The sequence below is a fragment of the Microcaecilia unicolor genome, chromosome 5 (genome assembly GCF_901765095.1).
Source record: "Microcaecilia unicolor chromosome 5, aMicUni1.1, whole genome shotgun sequence".
NCBI lineage: Eukaryota > Metazoa > Chordata > Amphibia > Gymnophiona > Siphonopidae > Microcaecilia > Microcaecilia unicolor.
This window is the reverse complement of record NC_044035.1, coordinates 55896458-55920587: the sequence shown is the minus strand read 5'-3', so window position 1 is coordinate 55920587 and position 24130 is coordinate 55896458. Positions and strand designations below refer to the sequence as shown.

Sequence of the window (24130 nt, the reverse complement as noted above, 5' to 3'; positions counted from 1 at the left end):
TCTGATTTTAGGTTGTCTCTTTACACAGGCAGCTAGCATCAAAGACAGATAGAATTATACAAAACATAGAAGCATGACGGCAGATAAAGGCCATATGACCCATCCAGTCTGCCCATCCTCTGTAACCCCTAATTCTTCCTGTTCCTAAGCGATCCCACATGCTTATCCCATGCCTTTTTAAATTCTGGAACAGTCCTCGACTCCACCACCTCCACCGGGAGGCCATTCCACGCCTCCACCACCCTTTCTGTGAAATAATACTTCCTTAGGTTACTCCTAAGCCTATTCCCTCTTAACTTTGTCATATGCCCCCTCATTCCAGAGCTCTCCTTCAGTTGAAAAAGGCTCTCTTCCTGTACATAAATGCCCTTGAGGTAATTAAACATTTCTATCATGTCTCCTCTCTCCCAGCGTATACATGTTGAGGTTCATAAGCCTGTCCCTATAATTTTTGCATTTAAGACCGCTTACTAATTTCGTAGCCGCCCTCTGGACCGACTCCATCCTGTTTATATCTTTCCGTAGGTGCGGTCTCCAGAACTGCACGCAGTACTCCAAATGAGGCCTCACCAGAGACTTATACAACGGCACTATTACCTCCTTTTTCCTGCTGGTCTTGCCTCTCTTTATGCACCCAAGCATCCTTCTGGCTTTGGCCATTGCTTTTTCTACCTGTTTGAAAGCTTTAAGGTCGTCAGACACAATCACCCCCAAGTCCCACTCTTCCTTTGCACACTGAAGTACTACACCCCCTATACTGTACCGTTCCCTCGGATTTTTGCGACCCAAGTGCATGACCCTGCATTTTTTGGGATTAAACCTTAGTTGCCAATATCGGTCCATTCCTCTAGCTTCACTAGGTCCTTCCTCATGTCATTCACACCCTCCAGGGTGTCTACCCTGTTGCAGATTTTAGCATCATCCACAAAGAGACAAACCTTACCAGACAGCCCTTCTGCAATATCGCTCACAAAGATGTTAAAAAGAGCCTGCCCTAGGACCAATCCCTGCCGTACTCCATCCTTTTCTTCAGAGCAAGCTCCATTTATCACCACCCTCTGTCTCCTACCATTCAACCAATTTTTTACCCAATCAGTTGCTCTAGGTCCCACACCGAGGGTACTCAATTTATTTATCAGTCGCCTGTGCGGAACCGTGTCAAAGGCTTTGCTGAAATCCAAGTATATCACATCAAGCACCCCTCCCACATCCAACTGTTTAGTCACCCAGTCAAAGAAGACAGTCAGATTCGTCTGACATAACCTACCACTAGTGAAGCCATACTGCCTCAGGTCCCGCATTCCATGTAGTTCAAGAAATGTCACAATCCTCCTCTTTAAGTATCTGAATATATATGTAAACCGCTTTGAATGTAGTTGCAAAAACCTCAGAAAGGCGGTATATCAAGTCCCATTTCCCTTCCCTTTAGAAGCATTTCCATTAGCTTACTCACCACCGAGGTCAGACTGAGGTCTGTAATTCCCTACCTCCTCCTTACTTCCACTCTTGTGCAAAGGAACCACATCCGCCCTTCTCCAGTCCACCGGGACCACTCCAGTTTCTAAGGAAGCATTGAAGAGGTCCGTCAGCAGAGCTGACAGAACTTCTCCAAGTTCCTTAAGCACCCTTGGGTGTATCCCATCAGGCCCCATCGCTCTGTCTACTTTTAGTTTGGCAAGCTCCTCACGAACACAGTCCTCCGTAAACGGGTCTTGGCCTACCATACATCCATCCCCTTTAGCCTTTGTTTGTCCCCCAATTTTTACCATATTAGCTATCTTTTCCTCCATTTGCTGCTTCGCTTTCCTGATAGCTTTTCCAGCTTCTTTTATTTAGGTATTCTCTCCTGTTTCATCTTTCTGAGTCGTCTTATAACGTGCAAAGGCTAGCCTCCTTTCCCTTATCTTTTCAGCTACTACATTCGAGTACCAGAGAGGCCTTCTTTTTCTCTTACTTTTATGTAATTTTCTAACATAAATGTTAGTTGCATTTAATATAGCTCCTTTCAGTCTTGTCCACTGCTGTTCTACAACCTTCAGCTGTTCCCATCCCGCTAACTGTTCCTTGAGAAATTCCCCCATCTCGGCAAAGTTAGTTCCTTTGAAATCCAGGACCTTCAATTTCGAATGAGCCCTCTCTTCTGTTTAATATTGAACCATACCATACGATGGTCACTAGATGCCAAATGGTCCGCTACCTTGACGTCAGAAACATACTCTCCATTCGTAAGCACCAGGTCCAGAACAGCTCCATCCCACGTCGGTTCCGTTACCCACTGCTGGAACAATTCTTCCTGTAGGGAATCTAAGATCTCTTTGCTTCTAGACGACCCCATAGCCGGGACACCCCAATCAACATCCGGCATATTGAAGTCACCTATCAGTAGTACTTCCCCTTTCCTAGCTATCTTGCAGATGTCTTCAATTAAGCCCCTGTCCATTTCCTCCGACTGTGAGGGAGGTCTGTATATCACTCCGATATAGATACATTTTCCTTTCCCTCTTTCCAGTTTAACCCACAGCGCTTCTTCCATACCCCACATGTCCTGCAGTTCTGTCACTTGGATATCATTCTTAGTATATAATGCCACACCTCCACCCTTTTTTCCTACTCTGTCCTTCCTGAATAGATTATAGCCAAGTATAGCAACATCCCAGTCATGGTTCTCTGTGAACCACGTCTCTGTGACCGCCACTAAATCCAAGTCTGCTTCCATCATTGTAGCCTCAAGATCTAGAAGTTTGTTTCCCATACTATGAGCATTGGTATACAAGGCTCTCCAGATTTTACTCTTTTTATTCACTTCTATAGAGGCATTTGATGTCCTACCTTACTTGGAGTTAATTATGGCTTCGTGGCCTTTTATACCCATACCCATCAATTTTAGTTTAAAGCCCTCTTTAGTACTTTAGCCAACCTGTTGCTGAAGACACTCCTTCCCTTCCTTGACAGATGGACACCATCACCGCTCAGTACCTCTTGGAAAATCATCCCATGGTCTACGAAACCAAAGCACTCTCGTCTGCACCAACCACGCAGCCACGCATTTATCTCTAAGATGCGAGCTTCTCTCATTCGACCTTTACCTTTGACAGGGAGGATCGATGAGAACACCACCTGCGCACTTAGATGCTTTACCCTCTGACCCAAAGCCACGAGGTCTCGTTTGATACATTCAGTAGGATACTTAGCTGTATCATTTGTGCCAACATGGATGAGTAGCATAGGAGCGTGGTCCGTAGGCTTGATGTGTCTAGGCAATCTTTCTACAATATCGCAAATCTTGGCACCAGGCAGACAGCACACCTCTCTGGACAACATATCTGGCAGGCAGATGGGCGCTTCGGTACCCCTGAGAAGTGAATCTCCAACCATCACTACCTTTCGCTTTCTTTGGACCAATTGTCCGGCTATGATGCCATTTTTGGTCATTGTTTCCTCCTGTGTTTTAGATGTTTCTAGCTCTTCTACCTCCAGGGCTGTGAACTGATTCTTTAGCTGAATAGAAAGTGGAGTTGGAGGATTCATCTTGTGGTACTCGGTGACCTGCTTCCAGCTGTGCTCAGCCCAAGATCTTCTCTCCCTTTGCTGGAAGTCCTTAATGTTTTGACCTGCGTCTCTGGGTCAAATTTCTGGTTGTCCCAGATGTTTCTTAGTCTTACCAATTCTTCTCTTAGTTCTTGTACTTCTTTCACAAGGGACTCAATGTATGTATATTTATCACATGAAACCAGAATCTTGTCTTGGTCCAAGGGTTTGGTCTTGACAGTGGTAGACACTGTACTGAAAGTAGTAGCTTTAGGGGTTCTTTGTTTCTTTACCATAGTTCCAAATGTAGGGGCTGTTGTACTTGTAATAATAAAATATGTAACCTGTCACACAACTACCTGTTATTTCTCCTACTCCTGTTCTATGGGATATAGGGGGTAGGTAGTTAATGTGTAGTTTTAGGGTAAGAACTGAGAACCTGTTAAGATTTAAAGTGCTTGTCTTAACACATAAGGGATTTCATCTACTTAATCCTAGCTATTTATCCAACTTGACAATTCCTTATTCTCCTGCACGGACTCTCAGATCACTAACAGACAATAGGCTAGTCATTCCTCCGCCTACTAAGGCTCGATGGGAATCCACGCGTGCATCGGCGTTCTTCATCTTTCTGTCTCCTACTCTTTGGAATGGACTTCCAAAAGAGATTAGATTGGAGAAATCCTACACTCATTTTCTAAAACTGCTGAAGACTTTTCTTTTTACCAATCATATTGAACAGAATCTATAAGAGTAGGGTAGGTGTTAAAATTCAGGTTAAACTGTATTTAATTTAGATAATTGTGTTTTATTAGATATGTTCTTATTATTTTTTGGTTTGCTGTGCTTTCCTATTATTGACTGGAGTTCCTATTTGTTTGGTTATGAGATGTATTTTTTTAATGTAAACCTTCTGTTTTACAATTGCAATAAGAAACGGTATAAATGATAAATGATAATTTACTGTGTGGGTGGAATTCAATGTATGTGTCTGACTATTTGAAATTCAGTGATTAAGCTTTTCCCTTCAGGGTATTTTTTTGTTTGTTTTGTTCCCTGATGTACCGGTTGGTTGTAGACCTAATTCAATAGATTAATCTTGCAAAGTAAGACCTAGAATAAATCTGATCCTGATGACAAGCTTGTGTTGATATTCATGTGGACGTGTGATGTAGAGTGATGATTTTCTTGGTGTTCCGGATGAGTGCTGATCTGTGCCTTTTGCAGATGCATCTTTTATGCAAGTCCTTATCAGAAGTGGCCTTTGAATCATGATACCATCATGATAGGTGATTGAACTGTTATAGCTAGGGCCCCAATTCTGGGCTATATGCAGTCTGAGGCTGACTAAGCATTGTCCTTGCCCAAGGTTACTCAATGCCTCCAGATTAAGCCAGATGTGTCTCTGAATTGATAGTAACAACAGAAACAGAGGCAGAGATCTGCAATACTCTGCAGGGGAATAAAAACAGCAATGTTCAATGCTTCAGAACACTATTTGTTGTTACAAGGCTTGGAGATAAAATAACAAAGAGAACCAAAGTGGTCACAGTTTAACCAAGTAATAGACTGCATCAGGGGCATAAACTAGAAGGAACCAAATGAACAGCACTTCCTTCTAGTGAAGATTCTGCCCTGACACGCAAATATATGGATATCTTCAAGCAGAGCAATCCACATTGGGCTCTTTGTCGTTTTATCTCCATACTTTGTAACAACAAATGTGTTCAAGGCAATGAACATTGCTGTTTGTGTGATCTGCAGTTTCTATTCTCCTGTGGATCACAGCCAAGACCCTTTCTTAGATGCAAAGTAAACATTTCAGCACAGAACATAATGCAGTTTAGATGACATCACATGCCAGCATAGCAGATTGAAAATAAGACAAAGTCTTGGATACAGTGAACATTTTAGGGGGGGGGGGGGAGTTTATTCCCCACATGCTTTGAAAATAAGATAAAGTCTTGGATACAGTGAACATATTGGGGGGGGGGGGGGGCTATTCCCCACATGCTGTCATTTAAAATTAAATAGGAAAGTCTTTTATTATTCTGTTCATTTTGTTTCATGTGGCTGCCATTTACAACAAAATCTGGACACGCCCCATTGGTCCCCTTAGATCTCCTGGGCTACCCATGTAGCCCCACCCCATTTAACATCTCATCTCTAGTGTGGTACTTGATAGAGGGTAAAACTTAAGAAAAGGACTGGAAGTGGAAAGTGCATCAATGAAAGGGAGGGAGCTGAGGATGACAAGCAGAAGAAGGTAGGTGGGGCTGGGGAGGACATGAGTACAGAGGGTGGGTGGGTGAAAGTCAGGGGGAGGCTGTGGAAGGAATGAGACAGAGGCAGGGAATGGTAGAACTAATTATGCAGGAGTAGGAAATGGAAAGCTGGTCAAGTAGGTGAAAATTGAAAAAGGGAAGACTGGATGAAGAAGAAATGAAATATCTCTACAGGTAGATAAAAGGCAGATGAGAGAAATAGAGAAAAAGATGAAACAGAAAGATCAATATCAGAGATGTAGGGCATGAAGGGAAGAAGACAGGTAAATTAAAGAAAGAAGATCCAGAAAAGGATTTAGGAGAAAACTAACAAGAGAACGGTGAAAAGAAAAACTCAACCCAACAAGAAAAATAGAATGATCAGACAACAGATACTTTTCAGAAGTAGGGTTGATGTAGTCTGAGTTCTTGGACTTCGTTCTGGTATATTATAGTATGCATCTGAGTGTCTGTCTGTCTGCAAGGTTGTTTGTTATTTCACACAGTGTCTGACAATAGAGGGAGTTTTTGCTGTTGTCACTGATGTGACACCAGAATTTGAATAGAATCTTTTTTTCATGTCAAGTTATAAAGTGAAACACCTTACTTCTGCTTTGCACTCAATGTGGGAGTTTTATTGGTTGGTCTGGGAATATTGCATGTGAATACTATTAGGCTGACATTCAAAGGCAAGTATGCATTTGCCAGTAAATTCATATTTATTTATTAGGATTTATTTACCACCGTTTTGAAGGAATTCACTCAAGGTGGTGTACAGTAAGAATAGATCAAACATGAGCAATAGGCAATTACAGAAGTAAAAATATTCAAATAACAATACAAAGTATGGCATGGTATACTATTCACAATGTCAACACAATACGTAATAGAACATTATAATTGATAGTGAAAAGTAAAGCAAAGTTGTAACATATAGATAGGTAATAAAATAGGAAGAGTTAGAAAGTAAGGTGACTGATTTAAAGAAAGTTACACATGAGGTCAGAGAGATGGTTAAATATTATTTCAGCTAGGTTAGGAGTAAATAAACATGTCCTGCTGCCGTATGTGCAGCCTGAATCACTCCTTGAGTGTGTGAATAAGATTAACAAGTTAGTTACTTCTTCCATTAAAGGCCTGGTTGAAGAGCCAAGCTTTCACATGCTTCCTGAAGTAGAAGTAGTCTTGTATTAAGCGGAGCCCTTCAGGCAGTGCATTCCAGAGTGTGGGGGCTACTCTGGAGAAGGATCACTTGTGGGTATCACATCATGTAATGTCTTTTGGAGAGGGTGTGGTTAGTGAAAGTCCTTAGGAGGACTTTAATGCCCTTGGCGGTGTGTAGAGTATCATCCTATTCTTCAGATACTCAGGGCCATTTCCTTTCAGGGCCTTGAAGATCAGACATAGAGTTTTAAATTTAGCCCTGTATTGTACTGGTAGCCAATGACGTTTTTGCAAAAATGGTGTGATGTGGTCACACCACTTGCAACCTTCTACGAGTCTTGCTGCTGCATTCTGAATCAATTGGAGTTGGTGCAGGCCCTTTGTAGTCAGACCATTGTTTATAGTGTATTGCAGTAATCCAGTCTTGATGTTATCGTGGCATACACAACTGGGATAAGATTTACCTTATCGATGTAAGGAGAGAGGCAACGTAGCTGTCGCAAATAGTAGAAGCAGCTCTTGAAGGTTGCTTGGATTTGAGGAATCAGAGTAAGTGTTGAATCTAGCTGTATTCCAAGGTTCCTGACTTGTGATTTGAGGGGGAGTTTGTACTTCCCAAAAGGGATTTTGATGTCTGGAATGTATCCACTTGTGTTAGCCTATCCATATATTTTTAAACAAATATACAGATCACATCAGGCCATTTCAATCGCATAAATGGCCAGATAGTATCCATATATTTGTGGACCAAGTTAGAGGATGAGCGAGGTTGGGCCTAAAAATTATCTCTATAGCAGTGATATACAGCTGCTATCTGGACAACTTATATGTTTATTTTAGGCTTGCTAAATATCAAGACCTAACTAAACATATATTGGAGGTGCACTCACAACACTGTCCATGAGTATATAGATTATGTTAAATACCAGTATTTAACTTAAATCAATGAGCATGCTAGCGAAAATATCACTGCTATCTGCATGACACATACTAAAACATTGGTCCAAAGATCACCAAAGAGGACAAAAAAGCAAAAGTTGGCTCAAAAGGTCCAAAAATTCTAGAGAAAGTATGACAATACTTGTTCACTGAATCATCAAGAATGTAAAGATGAGAATGTGGGAGACTCCTTTCTCTGTTCAGCTTATTAACAAAGTTAACTCTATATACAAAGTTCAGAAGGCTCCCAGATTTGAAAAGCAATGGCTTCCTCATCATTCTAAGATGCTCAAATCTACATTCAAAAGGGCCAAAAGTTCCAAGTAGCATCCTTGAGCTAAAGAATGTTTTCACATAGTGGCATCAATTGTCCCAGAACTAGTAAGTAATTTGGGTTGATGAAGCTTTCAAATAATGTCACTGTCCAAATGAAGTACACAGAATCTTCAGAGTACACTTCTACAACCTTCAGCTTGGGAGAACTCACTTGTGTGTGGCTGATTTATCCTGCTTGTCAATGAAGAAACAAAGTTGCTTAGCTGTAATATGTGTTCTCTGTAGAGAGCAGGATAAATTAGACACATAATCCTTCCTACCTCTATGAAAGTTAATGCTAAGCTTGAATATTAACTAAAGCACCTCTGCAGTGATGAGGCACGCGAGAAGGTGTTCGTGTGTTCAGAGGCTTTTCCAGCACTTTGTGAACTCTGAGAGAGATACTCCATGCTGGTACCATTGGATTACATTACCTATTTATATGTGTGATTTATCCTGCTGTCTATGGAGAACACCAATTAGAGATAAGCAACTATGCTTTCCTAGGAAATGTTTCTCTTCATGATTTTATTTCAGATACTGTATACAATTGTGTCCATCATGATGTTTTGAATGATAGCTTTATATAGTGAATCCCTTCATTATCTCCTGTATAATTCAGTATGGAGTTTTGTTTGAATTGTCAATAAGAGTTACGATGCAAGCATTTTTTTTTGTTTTTTTCCCAGCCAGGTCTCTAGACAAACTCTATAACTTTGTAGACTGCTCTGGACTCCATCTGATTTTCGGGCTCAATGCACTCCGTCGAAAACCTGATAACACCTGGAATAGCTCCAATGTGCTTAGTCTCCTGAAATACAGTGCAAGCAAAAAATACAATATTTCATGGGAACTTGGAAATGGTAAGAGGAATATATTTTACCCGTTCTCTAATATAATTTAACATTTTAGAAGGATAGGGAAACCCCAGCAAAAGGAAATCTATAAACCATTTAGCTCACTCACAGATTATAGTTAGCATGCAATGCAAAGAATCTACTCTTTTAGTGTTATCTGAGAGATCATATTGTGAACAGCTGAAAAGACAATGGAAATCATTTCTAAAGTGTAGTACTCATTCTGGGAGGACAAACAGGATATCAAGTCCTCACCAATGGGTGATGTCAGTGATGGAGCCTGATAAGGGTAACCTTCTCCACCTTAAATGCATCTGGAAGCTTTTAAGAAGCCTACTGTTCATGCGCATCACTTCCAACCTGCTGCTGCCGTACAAGGACTACCTTTGTCTATGTCTTTCTGTGGAGCCAGTCAGACACGCCAAGATAGGATTTTTCTGATTTTATTTAATTTAAACATTTTTTTTTAGCCCTGTCATTGTCTTGCAATTCCTGATGTCCTTAGATATCAAAGAGAGATATTTTTGGTTGAGAGAAACAATATAAATACATTTTTGATTCTTTGAAGTCTGGCCCATCAGTGCTGGCATTGTAGGAATTGGTCTGCATGGGTCTAGGAGCTGCATTGAATGCTAGGAATGTGTTTGCATTGAGAATACATTGCTCAGTTTCAACACTGAGCATTGATAGAGGACATTGGGAATGGACATCCTCCAACTTCTGCCCAATCAAGAGGAAAGATTTATCCTTGCCTTATTCATTATTGAAAGTTCATGTTGAATACTGGGTGGAGGCTAGGGTCCATTGACATCGCACCTGATTGGAGCGCAATGTCAAGAGCATCAAGGCACTGAAGTGGCTGGTGTACTTTGAAGCATCCTTACATTGAGGACTGCTCAGTAGTGGAGGGAATGCAGCAGCCTTCATAAACACAAAACTAAGTCTCTGATATACTTCAATTGACTCTGGAGGATATGGCCATGCCTCCCTCTCTGCACCTTTGAGTTTGGTAACCTTTGAGGAGCAGTTGATGAGTAAATCTGATGAGCATCTGGACTGATTATTTGCTTGATGTGATATTTTGGCTTCAACATTGTTGATGGTGCATCAGGAGATCTAGCCAATCTTCAAGACTCACACACTGCCTGGAGGAGATACACTGAGGCCTCAAAGGATCTCAAGTTTGATGTCTGCTGTACCGATACTCATCTCCAGCACATTGGGGACGAAGCTTCACTAAGACAGAGAACATCAGAATGCTGATGTTCTTATTCAAGTTCCACTCATTTGGATGTGCAGAGATCAAAGCAGGCAGAGATTTGAACATCTCCTATAGATTATTTATCAGTGTCTGATACTGAGCACTCCTTGGATTTTGACTTTGAGCCAGACAGATTCTCTGAAGAGAACTTGACTGGTTTGTTGTCAGATCCATCTTTGCCACACAAAAACTGCTTGAATACCTCCAACAATTATCTGAATCTGGCTTGAAACCAACTCCATTAGGGTACACCTTTGTGCAATTAGTGTATATCACCACCATGTTTAAGGTAACATCCTCTCTGTACAGCCTTTAGTTTTTGCTTTATGCAGGGCTTGTTTCTATTGAAGCCTCCAATCAAGCATGCAGCAGTGTCATGAGACTTTAATTTTTTTTTAACCCAGCTGATGTAAGCTCTTTTTGAGCCACTACACACCTGTGATCTGAAGTGCCTGACCTGGAAGGTCATTTTTTTTGAGGCCATAATTTCAGCGCACAGAGCAAGTGAACTCCAGTCTCTAGTAACTGATCAACTTTATACAAACTTTTACAAGAATAGGATGGTTGTGCACACTCATCCACCTTTATAAGGTAGTTTTGAAATTCCATCTTAATCCATCAATCATCATGTCAATATTTTTCCCTAGACCTTATGCCCACAAAAGTAAAAATACCTTACATGCTTTGAATTGCATACAAGCCTTAGCCTTCTATTTGGAGCAGACTACACCCCTTAGAAATTCCTCCCAGCTTTTTGTTTATTTTTACCCTAATAAACCAGGAGCTGCCTTTACCAAACGCACTCTATCCAATTGGCTAGAAGACTGCATTTCCTTCACTTATGTCCAGGCATGTCAAATCTCATAATGCGAGAGCTATGGATACATCAGTAGCCCATGGAGGAAATTTCCACAGCCGTGATATGGACTTCTGCCCATACATTCACATCTCACTACTGTTTAGAAATAGGCTCCCAATATGATAGATATTTGGTCAGTCAGTCCTCCAGAATCTCTTTGGGGGTTAGAATCCAACTGCATCTTCCATAGGCCCTTAAAAAAAAACAGGAACATTTTGAAAAAGGCTGGTTACCACCACAAAATATATTGGCATCTATCTTTTGCAGCACCTTTCATGATTGTTATGTCCTCTTTTATATTTAGGGCAACTTGTAGCTAGGTAGTTCCATTAATGAGGACTTGCTATCCTACTTGTCATCAGAGAAAAACAAGTTACTTACTTGTAGCGGGTGTTCTCCATAGAGAGCAGAATACAAATCCTCATATACCCATTCTCCTGCCCAAAGGAGCTATATGCCACTCTGAGCTTGAATAAAGCTTGAGGCAATCTATGATCAACAGCTGCAGGCATGAAGTGGCAATCACTCATGGTTAGGAATGAACTGTCATTTACATCAATACAGAAATGTCAATGACATATCTCATGTTTCACGTCATTAACAAATGAAAATGGGCAGGAATAGTGCATACTATTTCTAAAAAGTACTCTTTCTTTGCAAACAGTGCATACTCTTTGCAAAGAGGATGCACTCTTAACAACATTGCTTCTGAACTCAAAATGAATACTATCCAAATCAAAACAAACAATGCTGCAAACAACATGAGAAACAAACCAAAACAAATATTTTGGGGCTACCGCCTTTATTTGTGGTAGGCTTCTCAAAAACATCTGGATATATCTATGCTGGAGAAGCTTTTTTTCACTGGAATCCATTGGTGATGCCATCCATCCTACTGTCCATGGAGAACATCTGATACAGGTAAGTAACTTGGTTTCACATCACATCTTATCAGAAATAAATGGATCAGTACTTTATGGAAAAAAAAAGATATAACAATGTAGAGAAAAATTGATGCTTATTTGCAAGACTTGATGCTGAGGATATTACTTTTCCTTTTCATGATATGTGATACTGTTGAAAAAAATATGATAGCTTGCAGGATAAAGATTAGCTGTTTCCTTAATAGGGTGTGAAGGAGGATATTGTTAGGCAGGAGGTGGTACAGTGATATTTGTGTTCTAAATTGTATGTTTTGTTCTGTGTGATTCAGATTATGAAGGTTATACTATGAACCACCTAGAAATGACCTTGTTGTGGCTTTTGGTGTATATAAGATTTTAATAAGTATAAAGAAAATTGAGTAGACATACTGGGGGAATAGAAAGGAGAACATTTAACTTCAATTAATTTTTTATATGTTCAAGGCTTTGTAAACTGTGTTACATGTAGGAGTATACATTTGAGACAAAAACACCATGAGATACATTGAGTGGCATTATAGAAAGGATGTACAAAACAGAACGGAGATGTCCAGGATGGGGCATCTCAAGTTTCACTAATGGTTTAGAACAGGATATGCTGACGTAAAACCTGTTCTAAAATACATCCATGAATAGATGTGTATACACCAGTTATGTGCAGCTGGAACATCCATTTCACAAGCATTAACGTCCAAAATGCTAATGGGAACAACATAGCAAAATAAATATATGTGTGCTGGTATTCCAGAACATACACGTTTATGTGCCAGCACATACACATGTATATTATCCATTTTACAAGCAAAAGCTCAATGCTATATACACAGTTAAACACGGTTCCAAGCTAATCATACATTCAAAACCCTGGACCTCTGTTGTGACATTTCATATAAGGTAGCACCCCTTGGCGCGCTCAAATCTACATCAGTCCATACATTTTAATTTTAACATTTTTTGAATATATATGTTAGAATGTTTTTTATTTTTCCATTATAAATATTAAAATTGCATTTATCTTAATCTGAGGCTCCTTAAATTAGAACCTAGTCCTGGCCTGAGGAGTCTCAGATTAAGCTAAGTGCAATTTTAATATTTATAATAAAAAAATAAAAAATATTCTAAAATATATGTATTCAAAAAATTTTAAAATTAAAATGTATGAACTGATGAAGATATGAGCAAGCCACGAGGTGTTACCTGGGGGAGTAGTTGGAGCCAGGTAACGCCACAAACTGGAACAGGGCAGGAACAAGGCTAAAAGCATGGACTGGAACAAGGCTGAAGGTATGGACTGGAACAAGGCTGAAGGCACGGATTGTAGCAAGGCTGTAACAAGGCTACAACTCATTCTAGACCAGGCTAGGTGACCCGTTGCAAAGGCACTGGTTAAGAGTCAGGGAACTTCCTTATATACCATTATACAGGAAGTGATAACATCAGTCATCGCCCTCTTGCAGGGCTATAAAGGAAGTGCAGAGTTTCCAGAAAGTAAATCAGACTCTTCTGGCATGGAATGCTGCTGGAGACCATGGGAAACAGGTGAGGGTCGTGACAGTACCCCTCCATGAAGCGCCCTCCCCGGACCCATGGGTTCAGGTTTGAGGGGATAAAGATGATGAAAACATCTTATAAATGCAGGGACATGATCATTGACAGCTGGTTCCCAAGTATTAACCTCAGGTCCAAAGCCCTTCCAAACATGAATATAGTATAGTTTCCCCCTTATCCTTCTGGTGTCTAGAATATCTTGCATACCTTAAGATATTTGGGGCCACCAGAATTGATGCACCCCAATTGAAGGGTCTTCTTTTTTCATTGACACCCTGTAGGTCTGAAGTTGCATGTTCAGTGCAATGCCCACTTCCTAGATCGTTTAGGGACCAAAGTTTTCCTCAGAGATACAGTAATCTAGGAGACAGTAAGAATCTTGGCAGGGTCCATGATAGATCAGGATTCTGAGATGGAAGGCAAGGAAGCCTTGCCCTGGAGTGGTATCTTAGCCAGCTGGAGGACACTAGGGCAGTCACTCTCCCGGTGAGGCGATAGTTTCATGGCTTGTTTCTTTCTAGAAATGTCTGTGCTGGAGGCAGAGGTGGCCAGCAGATCAAGAGGTGAATCCATCTTAGGTAAGGTTAGTTGAGGTTGAACAGGTATTAAGCAAGACTGAGAACAAGTTGGACCCCAGGCTAATATCTCTGGAGTACCAGTGGATACGAGGTTCATGTTTCTGCAGTCATGGAAGCCCCAAAATGACCTGATGGACAGACCTATGGAGTATATAAAACTCTATTGTTTCTTGATGCTAGGGGCCTATCTGAAGAGAAATAGGTTGAGTAATTGCCCACAGATGCTCTAGCAGTGGGTCCTTATAGACCGAGGACATACAAAGAGGCTTTCTGAGGGAATTCACAGAAATGTCATACTTGCATATCAGATATTCATCCACAAAATTCCCAACAGCTCCAGAATCAATGAGGGCTTGGACAATGATTTTTTAATCTTCCCATTGAAGGGTGATTGGTAGAGTAATAATGGAGATGGGAAAACTCAGGAAGAACCTAGGGAAGTTTCTCTCACTAATCCTAGGCCTCAAAGTTTTCCTGGTTTCCTGGGACATCACGTAGCATAACGTCCTAGGTCCTCACAGTATGGACAAAGGTCTTATGTTGTCCGTTTCTCCTCCTCCAAAAGTCTAGAATGTCCTATCTGCATGGGAACCTTCTCCTCTAGGGTGACATGTGGTAAAGGTTATCATGACCTAATCAGATGGATAGCTGGGGGGCTGTAGTTCAAAACTCATCAAGCACTGGTTAATAGATCCTCAGCACATCTTGGAGTTCCCATCAAAGTGTAGTGGTGTTGAGACTCAAGGCTGAGGCACTGGGTTCGGGACCGGAGGTTCTGTGGTTTGCATCATGGCAAGCTGAGCGCAAGCCCTCTGAAGGTTTTCCGTAATCTTTTGAAGTTGAGTCCATTGTTGCTGGACCTCCTGAGCAAGGTCTTGGAGGTGGCCCAAGTGGGTAGTCAGGTCCTGAACTGAACCAGACAGTTGCTGAAGCTGAAGGACCAGTTGCTGGAACAACTGCAGAGTGGGTAACTTGCCCGAGCTCATGGCATTTGCAATTTGTCATGGCATGGGGTATGTGAGTAATTGGGCCACAGTCAGGTTTATGCTGCCTACCCAACCCAAAGGCTAGGTGGCCCCAGCTGGTGGCAGGCAAGTCACACCTTGACAAAGACCAGATTAAAGAGTGACTCTTAAAAGAACCCTTGGGGGTACCCCGACAGGTCAGGGCAGAGAGTGGCTCTTAACAGAGCCCTTTTGGGGCTGGCCTGACAGAGTCAATTCCAGGAAGTTGCTGGAACCAGGTAAAGCCACAAACTGGAACAGGGCAGAAACAAGTTGGACATCACAGACTGGAACATGGCCGGAACGAGGTACAGACTGGAACAAAGCTGAAGACATGGACTGGAACAAGGCTGAAGGCATTTACTGGAGCAAGGCTGCAGGCACAGACTGGAACAAGACTGGAAGAGGGCTGAAGGCATGGACTGGAGAAAGGCTGGAACAAGGCTGCAACTCACTCTAGACCAGGCTAGGTGACCTGTTGCAAAGGCATTGGTTGAGAGTCAGGATCTTCCTTACATACTACTAGACAGGAAGTGATGACATCAGTCATTGCCCTCTTGCGATGTCATCAACTCCACAGCCCAAAACACAGCGGCCAGACTAATATTCGGAAAACCAAAATATGAAAGTGCGAAGCCCCTACGAGAGAAACTACACTGGCTCCCACTCAAAGAACGAATAACGTTCAAAGTATGTACCCTCGTTCATAAAATTATCCATGGAGCCGCCCCAGCCTACATGTCGGACCTAATAGACCTGCCACCCAGGAATGCAAAAAAATCTTCTCGAACATTCCTTAATCTTCATTTCCCCAACTGCAAAGGTCTGAAATACAAATTAATACACGCCTCTACCTTCTCCTACATGAGCACGCAACTCTGGAACGCGTTACCACGCTATTTGAAAGCGACCTATGAACTGGCCAACTTCTGCAAACTACTAAAGACTCATCTCTTTGAAAAGATACACCACAAAGATCAAAACATGTAAAATCTCCAAATAAACCCAGAAACGTCGTAACGCGTCTAATGTCTTACAATGTCTCTGCTACACCACTATCTTGTATTTCTAATGTCTGATAATGTTTTCTTTAATACCACTATCTTGTATTTCTAAGATCTAATAATGTCTTCTGTAATACCACTATCTTGTACTTCATGACCATGTAACCCAAAATCCTTCTGTAAAACCAAATGTATATCCTCTTCTCATTTCCAGTATCCATGATGTATTATTGTAAGCCACATTGAGCCTGCAAAGAGGTGGGATACAAATGCAATAAATAAAAATAAATAAATAAATAAATAAAGGAAGTACAGAGTTTCCAGGAAGTAAATCAGACTCTTCTGGCACAGAATGCTGCTGGAGACCACAGATAACAGGTGAGGGGAACGACAGATTTTCTGCAGGCCTCAGACCTAAGCTATGAAGTGCATGGAGGACAAGGTCATAGCAGAGAGACTAAATGAAATTTTTGCTTCAGTCTTCACTGAGGAAGATGTGGGGAGATACCCATGCAAACAAAAAAAGAACCTCGTCAGATGCCTCCAAGGACAAACCAAAGTGGAGACGGCAAAGAATGCAGACATAATCACAGGTTCAAATACTACTACTACTTATCATTTCTGTAGCGCTACAAGGCATACACAGCGCTGTACACCATACATAAAAGACAGTCCCTGCTCAAAGAGCTTACAATCTAAATAAGACAGGTAACAGAGAGAACAACTAAGAGGTAAGGAATTAAAGAGGCCGGGATAAAAGGTGCAGGGCAAGTGAGCAGTTGTTAGGAGTCAAACATAGTGTCAAAGAGGTGGGCTTTTAGCTTGGACTTGAAAACGGCCAAAGACGGGGCTAGACGTATATGCTCGGGAAGTCTATTCCAGGTGTGAGGTGTTGCGAGATAAAAGGAACGGAGTCTGGAATTAGCAGTAGAGGAGAAGGGGACAGACAAGAGAGATTTGTCAACAGAACGGAGTGCCTGGGGGGGGGGGGGGGGGGGGTGTAGGGAGAGACAAGAGTGGAGAGGTATTGGGGAGCGGCAGAGTGAATACATTTATAGGTCAGTAAGAGAAGTTTGAATTGAATGCGGAAATGGATAGGGAGCCAGTGAAGTGACTTGAGGAGAGGGCTAATGTCAGCATAGCGATTTTGGCGGAAAATGAGCCATGCAGCAGAGTTTTGGACTGATTGAAGAGAAGAGAGATGGCTAATTGGGAGGCCGGTGAGAAGCAGGTTGCAATAGTCTAGGCGAGAGGTGATAAGAGTGTGGATGAGGGTCCTGGTTGAGTGCACAGAGATGCAAAGACTTTATTGACTGACCTGAAATGGCTATGTTTTGGGACTATGCCTGCGTCAGAGATCCTATAACAAAAGTAAAAACTAAATATGCAAAGTATAAAATCCCAAAATATGTAAGATAAATATAAAACTAATATTAATAAAAAAACATTTATCAATACATTGCAGTATGACCAAAAAATGATGTTTGAAAAAGATGTCATGCACACATACATACACCAGACAATACAAAAATAAATGAAACACATACATAAATTGGATGGTAAAGTCATCAGCCTGAAAAGGTCTTTGCATAACACTCATATAAAAGTGGGTGATTGAATGCTAGAAAATAAAATATAAGAAATGATAGAAAAAAACAAATAGAAAGTAATAAATAATACCCTCATTTCATTCAAACAGATCTGAAACCTTTAAAGTACACAAAAAAGAAATGCTGTCTCTCTCTGATGCATGACAGGGCAAAAGAATGTCTGACTCCTGGGATCATATTCTTTGGTTTTGCCCATCTTGTTTTTTTCACACTAATAGGGCAAGAGAGGTTAAAGGTGCAACATGTTGTAGTGTTTTTTTCTTTTCTTTCTGAAAGAAATATTATACTTTCTGACAAAGCAAAATAAGCAATGTGTCAAACAGCTAGATGGTGACACCTGTTCTGGGGGTTCTGCTCTCTACTCTTGAAACATCATTTATTTTCACTGCTATAGTTTATTTGCACAACACAAAAATCTTAGTGTTCCTTGTATGAGATCTCATCTTTTTTATAACTTAAATTGATGAGTCTAGAAAATATGCCTTATTGCCTTGGACACTGAAGTACTCTTGTTTAGTATAATTCAGAATTCTTTGACATTTTCATACATGCAGGATAATATGCAGGATTTTGAAGATATACTGGTAAAAATATTTTAGTGCACGTGTGCAAAAGATTTTTATATACTTCCTAAAATGTCACAAAATGTAATACATTACATTTATTAGCACAGTCACTAAAACAAGGTCTCAATGGCATATGCACACATCACTAACCAGTAAAGCTGTAGGGCCCATGAACTAAAAGCATCTGTGCACTATCACTGTTCAAAACAGTGTGTTAAATTCTAAACTGAGTATGCATAATCCTCTTTTTTTTTCATGCCTCAGCCCCCTTGTTGCAAACCTGTAAAAAAAGTAAACCTGTTACATGGGGCTGGTTGTCAATGAAGGCAAAACCAGTACCTCCATTTGGCAAACTAGATTGTCCCTAGAGCACTGACAGTCTGGTGGTAGCAAAACAGCAATGGCAGCAAACAAATAGCATCCCAGCAGCTCAGGCCCCTCTCCATTGCCAACAGGTGGAAGGGTGCTTAAGAGCACATCAGTTTCCTCAGCAGCAAGGATCAATTTCACAGGATGATCTGCAAGACCCCCAGATCTGCCCCATGCTGCAGAAGACATGCTCATAACTGCTCTTCTTCCTGTTGGCTATAGGGGAGAGGCTGAGCTGCAAGACAATGGGGTTAAGCATAGAAGAAAAATAACTAAAATCCTAGCAGAAATCAAGGGAGAGGAACTGGCAGAGAGAGGGAGAGATCTATATGAAGGTCACAAAGAAGACACCTACATGGGATGCAGAGCGCGTGAGACAGTAAGAGTGATATAATGGGGTGGGAGGCATGGTGAGGGAATAGTGAGGGGATCTCCATGGGGGTGCAGTGACAAGAAACAACATGAATGAGACCTACATGGGGCAGGAAGACAGATACCAATATAAGATGATGGGGAAGGGCAGGGAGATGGAGACTTATTTCAGATGGGTAGGGATCCTGAGACAAAGACTACATGGAATAATAGGGCATAGAGAGATGGAAAAAGAAAACTATAGTTGGATGGGGGTGGTTAGAGTAAGGAAGTCTGTACATGGAGTGGTGGGTTAAGGTTACACAATTGCTCCAGATCATCAGGGACAGATTGAACCAGTCCTGATTTTACTTTAAGAACTGGCTCAGTCAGACCCTGATGACCTAGAGCCATCTATAACCCTATGGTGGTGGTGGTGGGGAATAGGAAATGATGAGAACAATAGGATAGAGTTGGGGGGATGGGAGAGAAGACTCAGGATGGGGATATGAAGCAAGACAGAGAACCCATGATGGCAGAAGGAAGAGACTGGAGTCAGGGAAGAAGATGAGCAACAGGAAAATCACGTCAGCTACTGGGGGGGGGGGGGGGGGGGGGGGGGGACAAGCAGAAAAATGCAGATGAAGGCTGAGAAGTAGATGAGTACAGAGGGTGGAAATGGGAGATTAGGAAGTAGGTGAAAGTCAGAGGAGGATACAGGAGACTGGGGAAGAAAAGAATGGGGAATGGAAGAACTGGGCAGGAGGTAAAAAAGAGGAGAAAAGTTAGATCAAAAGTCAGATATATATAGAACAGGAAATGAAGCAAACTGTTCACTGCAATAGATGCCAACAGAATACATAACTTTAGTTTTTTAAAAACTAGTAAAAAAGGCCCGTTTCCAAAACCAATGAAATGGGTGCTAGCATGTGTCTTTTTTTGTGTGTGTATGTGTCACAGAGTTATTTTGTGTGTGTGTGTGAGTGTGTGAGGGTGGGGTGTGTGTGCAGGTTGTTGATGTGTGTCTTTTTTTTGTTTTGTTTTTTGGGTGGGGGGTTGGGGATGTGCTGTGCTGTGCTGTGCTATGCTGGCAAAGTGGGATGGATTGGTGTGTGGCTTTGAGGGTGTGTTTCTGTTGTATTGTGTGTGTGTGTGTGTGTGTGGTTTTGTCTGTCAAGGAGATTTGTGGAGGGGGGGGGTCTTTCTGTTGGTGAAATGTGAATGTGGTTGTAGGGGGGTCAGCCTTTGCTGAGTGGTGGATTGTTTTTTCCGGGTTTTTTTTTTTTGTGTTGTGCTGAGGCAGCAGTGTTGTTTTAGATGGGCGGAAGGTAGAGGAGCACGTTCTTGGTCTGTCAGTATTATTTGGCCGTTTCAGGGCTGCTGTAGGGGAACGCTGGAAGAGAAATGTGCTGTGGGAAGCAGCGCCGTCTTTTTCCGTTGGGCTGGGGTTCTGGGGATCCTGGAGGTGGGAGACGGCTGGCCTGAGGACGGGGATGGTTGTTTTAAGTTGGCGGAAGGGAGAGGAGCACGGTCTTGGGCCGTTGGGGGGTGATCCTGTATGTTCGGTCCATTTCAGGCCGGCTGCAGGGGAATGCTGGAACATTTATACGCTGCGGGAAGCAGCGCCGTCTTTTTCCGGGTGCTCGGTGAATCCCTGAGGTGGGAGATGGTTTGCCTGAGGCTGGGGATGGATGGGCACGTCCTTGGCCGCTTCGGCAAAAGGGGAAGAGGAAGGGGGTGGGGAGTTACCTGCAGCCGTGTGAGAAACCGGGTATTCTTTGTTTGTTTTTTATTATTAGTTTGCATTTCTGTTGAAGTAAGAGTGGATGCCTTTCGAATGATGGAGGTGGTGCGTCGGTGTGTGGTTGTTTTGTTAGTTTGGCAGCCAGTCTCCAGCGATTCCTTGGTTGCTGTTTGCTACTGGCTGGGTCGCAGGTAATCCTTCCAGCTGGGCCGCAGCTTCTCCTGTTCGCCCACGTCCCAGATGGTGAGGGGCATGCTGTTCTCCGGCTCCACCGACTCCACGTCAAGCGATCCCAAATATAGTCTGTGCTATAGGCCCTCCGGCACTCTTCAGTACCGGCATTAGGTATTTAAAATTTTCTCTCCCCCCCCCCCCCCCCGGTCTATTTTTGCACATACCCACAGCAGGAATATTCTTCTCTCGTTCCAGCGGTGGCTCTGTGCTCTCCGTGCTGCACAGATAATGAGCCGTTCTGCTGGTGAATGCTCCTCCCTTATTGCCATGTAGTTTCCTCTTATAGGTCTGTCTTACGTCGCCTAGCGTTGCCTGGGAACGGTTTTGTGATGGTCCTTTGTGTTTCAGAACGTTGAGGGTGTTTTTTCTGATTGGTCCATCATGCGAGGGCGGGGCAGAGAGATATAGTCAGTGTTGTGGCTTCACCACCATGAACTGATGAACCCTTCAGGGAGTGACTGAGTGACTTCAGAATGTTGTCTTCAGAACGTTGAGAGTGAGTTTTATTATAGTAGATTTGATATACCACCCTTTGCATATAGATTCTAATAACATCATGGCAGCAGAACAGAAGGGCAATAAGAAGGGAGCATATGTTAATGCTAAATAAAGCTGTCATAGGTATGGAAGTGACAATCACCAATCTTAATGGCAGCTTAAATACAAACTTTGATGGAGCAAATAATAAACTCAGGCTATTAAAAGTAGTCATTCTGAGAGCAAACCCCTCAGTAAGAAAACTAAAAGGTGTTAATTCTGGGTGATCACTACATGGCCATGAGATGGTGAACAGTAGATTTAAAGGCATTCTTATGTGAGAGCAGGTTTGAGTCGGTAGAAGAATGCAACATGGCAACTTCTGGTCAGCTGGTCAGAATGAGAACCATGGAAGCAGAAGGGAGCTTGTTGAGGCAACACAGTGCAATAGGACCAACTCACTGTTGTCCCTAGCAGAATTAAAGAGCTGGTTTGCTGACCTTAAAAGTGATATAGCCTGCATCAGAGGAGAAATACAGGAGTGGATTGGTAACCTTAGGTTGGATCTGGTAGAATTGGGGCAGCAGGTGGAAGAGGCTGAGATAAAGGTTGAGCAGCAGGAGGAGACAATGATCAGACTAGATCATAAAATACTACACCTGGAAAGAGACAAGGAGGAGCTACTGGATAAAATTGAGAATTTTGGAAAAATATGAGGCTTACCAGAGACTAAAGAGATGATAGACTGTGTGGAGTTAATAAAGGGAGTCTTTTACTAAGCTGCGGTAGCATTTTTAGCTCGCAGTAGAAATCAGCTAGCAGTAAATGCCAAGACACCTATAGGATAATGGGCATCTTGGCTGATTTCTACCGTGAGCTAAAAATGCTACCACAACTTAGTAAAAGACCCCCAAAGAGAGTATCTAAACCTATTGTGGATGCATCAGGGTTAGAAGAGGCAAACCTAAACCTGCAAACTGATAGCATACATTGAGCACTGAGGCCACTTAGAGCCAATGTATCCCATGCAATATTGTACACTGCCTAGAATGGTAGATTATGTGGTTTATAAATCTGAGAAATAAATAAATAAAATGATATGAATCACCTGTTTCCATGAGTTTACGGCTGATGAGAAAGTGATGTAAGAAGCCAGAAATTTAGGTTATAGTCATTGGAAAGGTCATAGTTTGGAAGATTTTATGGTCATCTCAACAATAAATGCAAAAAAGGTTCAGATGAAAGAGATAATGCAGATGCTTAAGCAAAAAATTATAAACTACCATTAGCTATATCCCTTTACCCTCTCTTTTACAATTAGTGAGGCAACATCCAAAATCCAACTCTCAAAGAGTCAATTCGAGCTTTGAAATAATCAGGGATTTATTCGAGCTTTGAAATAATCAGGAATTTTAGACATCCCAGAAGCTTAATCAACATAAGACCCAGTGTAAAGAGTTGTTCTGGGGGTGGAAATACATGGGGAAAAGAGGCAGAAAGATGCAATGCAATAAGGAGAATGATTCCCAAACATAGGAAGGGCCTCTATGAGGGAAAAGTAAAGACACAATCCTGGAATTCTGATTTCTAGAGGATGATTCAGATACCAGAGACATGTCCTTTCTAAGAATAATGGACTTCTGAATGGTGGATATTAGTAGTGGAGAAAGGGGGAAGGAGAGGGGTTAATAGAAGGGTGGGTTTCAAAGGGAGACATTGGTTTTAGGGGCTTTGTTGGGAACAAGGTTGTGCCTCCATGCTGAATGGTCTGTGGGTGGAGGGGCTTGCAAGCCAGAAGCAAAGGGTGGGAGAGGGGAAAAGAATGGGCCAGAGAGAGGCGGCGCGCTTTCATAGAGGGCTTGAAGGGTGGAGGGAGGAAAGAATGGGGGAGGGTTGAAGGACAGGGGGCAAATAGAATGGAGGCTGCATGGAGGGCTAGGTGGGAGCTCTGGCTTGAGAGTTCAACAAGAAATTACTGGTAATGTCAAATTACTGGTATTATGTGAAGATTAAATACACCCATAAAGTTCAATTGTTATACAAAGAGGCAAAAAGACTTCAAGCTGGCAGTTGTTATATTCAGGGAACAGATCTCCTGAAAAAAAGATAAGAAAGTAATGAGGCATAAAACACAGGGAAAGGGTGGGGTTGCAGTAATGTTCTGGAGAAATTTGGTCTTTAAAGTTGCCCAAATTCAATGGATGGGGAGGGGAAATTTCTAATGCTTGAAGTAGAGATTAATGAGAAATACACTTTGGTTAATTTGTATGCCCCAAATTTAAGGCAGGGAAAGTTCTATGATAAGGTAATATAGAAAATGCTGCATTTAAAGAAGTACTACTGTCACACTAATATGGCTGTACTCTACTGCCAATTTCCAACTACAAACCTTACAATAGTAGAGTTTTGCTCTGCAGGATTGCTGTGTTAATTGTGACTATGGGGCTCATATATCTCTTAACAGGGGAAGTCTCATATAATCACCAGGGAATTATGTCAACCATTTGTCTTGGTGTACCCTTTTGGTGATAGACG

At 42.0% G+C, this 24130-nt stretch overlaps 1 protein-coding gene across 1 annotated transcript in view; it reads left to right on the top strand.

Annotated features, from left to right (window-relative positions):
• Window positions 1-7634: 7634 nt before the first annotated feature.
• LOC115470042 (inactive heparanase-2-like) overlaps window positions 7635-24130 on the top strand; it is a 260196-nt gene continuing 243700 nt past the window's right edge. Inside the window, exon 1 of the mRNA XM_030202916.1 lies at window positions 7635-9073. Coding sequence (XP_030058776.1) covers window positions 8869-9073 — 205 coding nt within the window. The 5' untranslated portion in view covers window positions 7635-8868. The remainder of the gene's footprint in view (window positions 9074-24130) is intronic.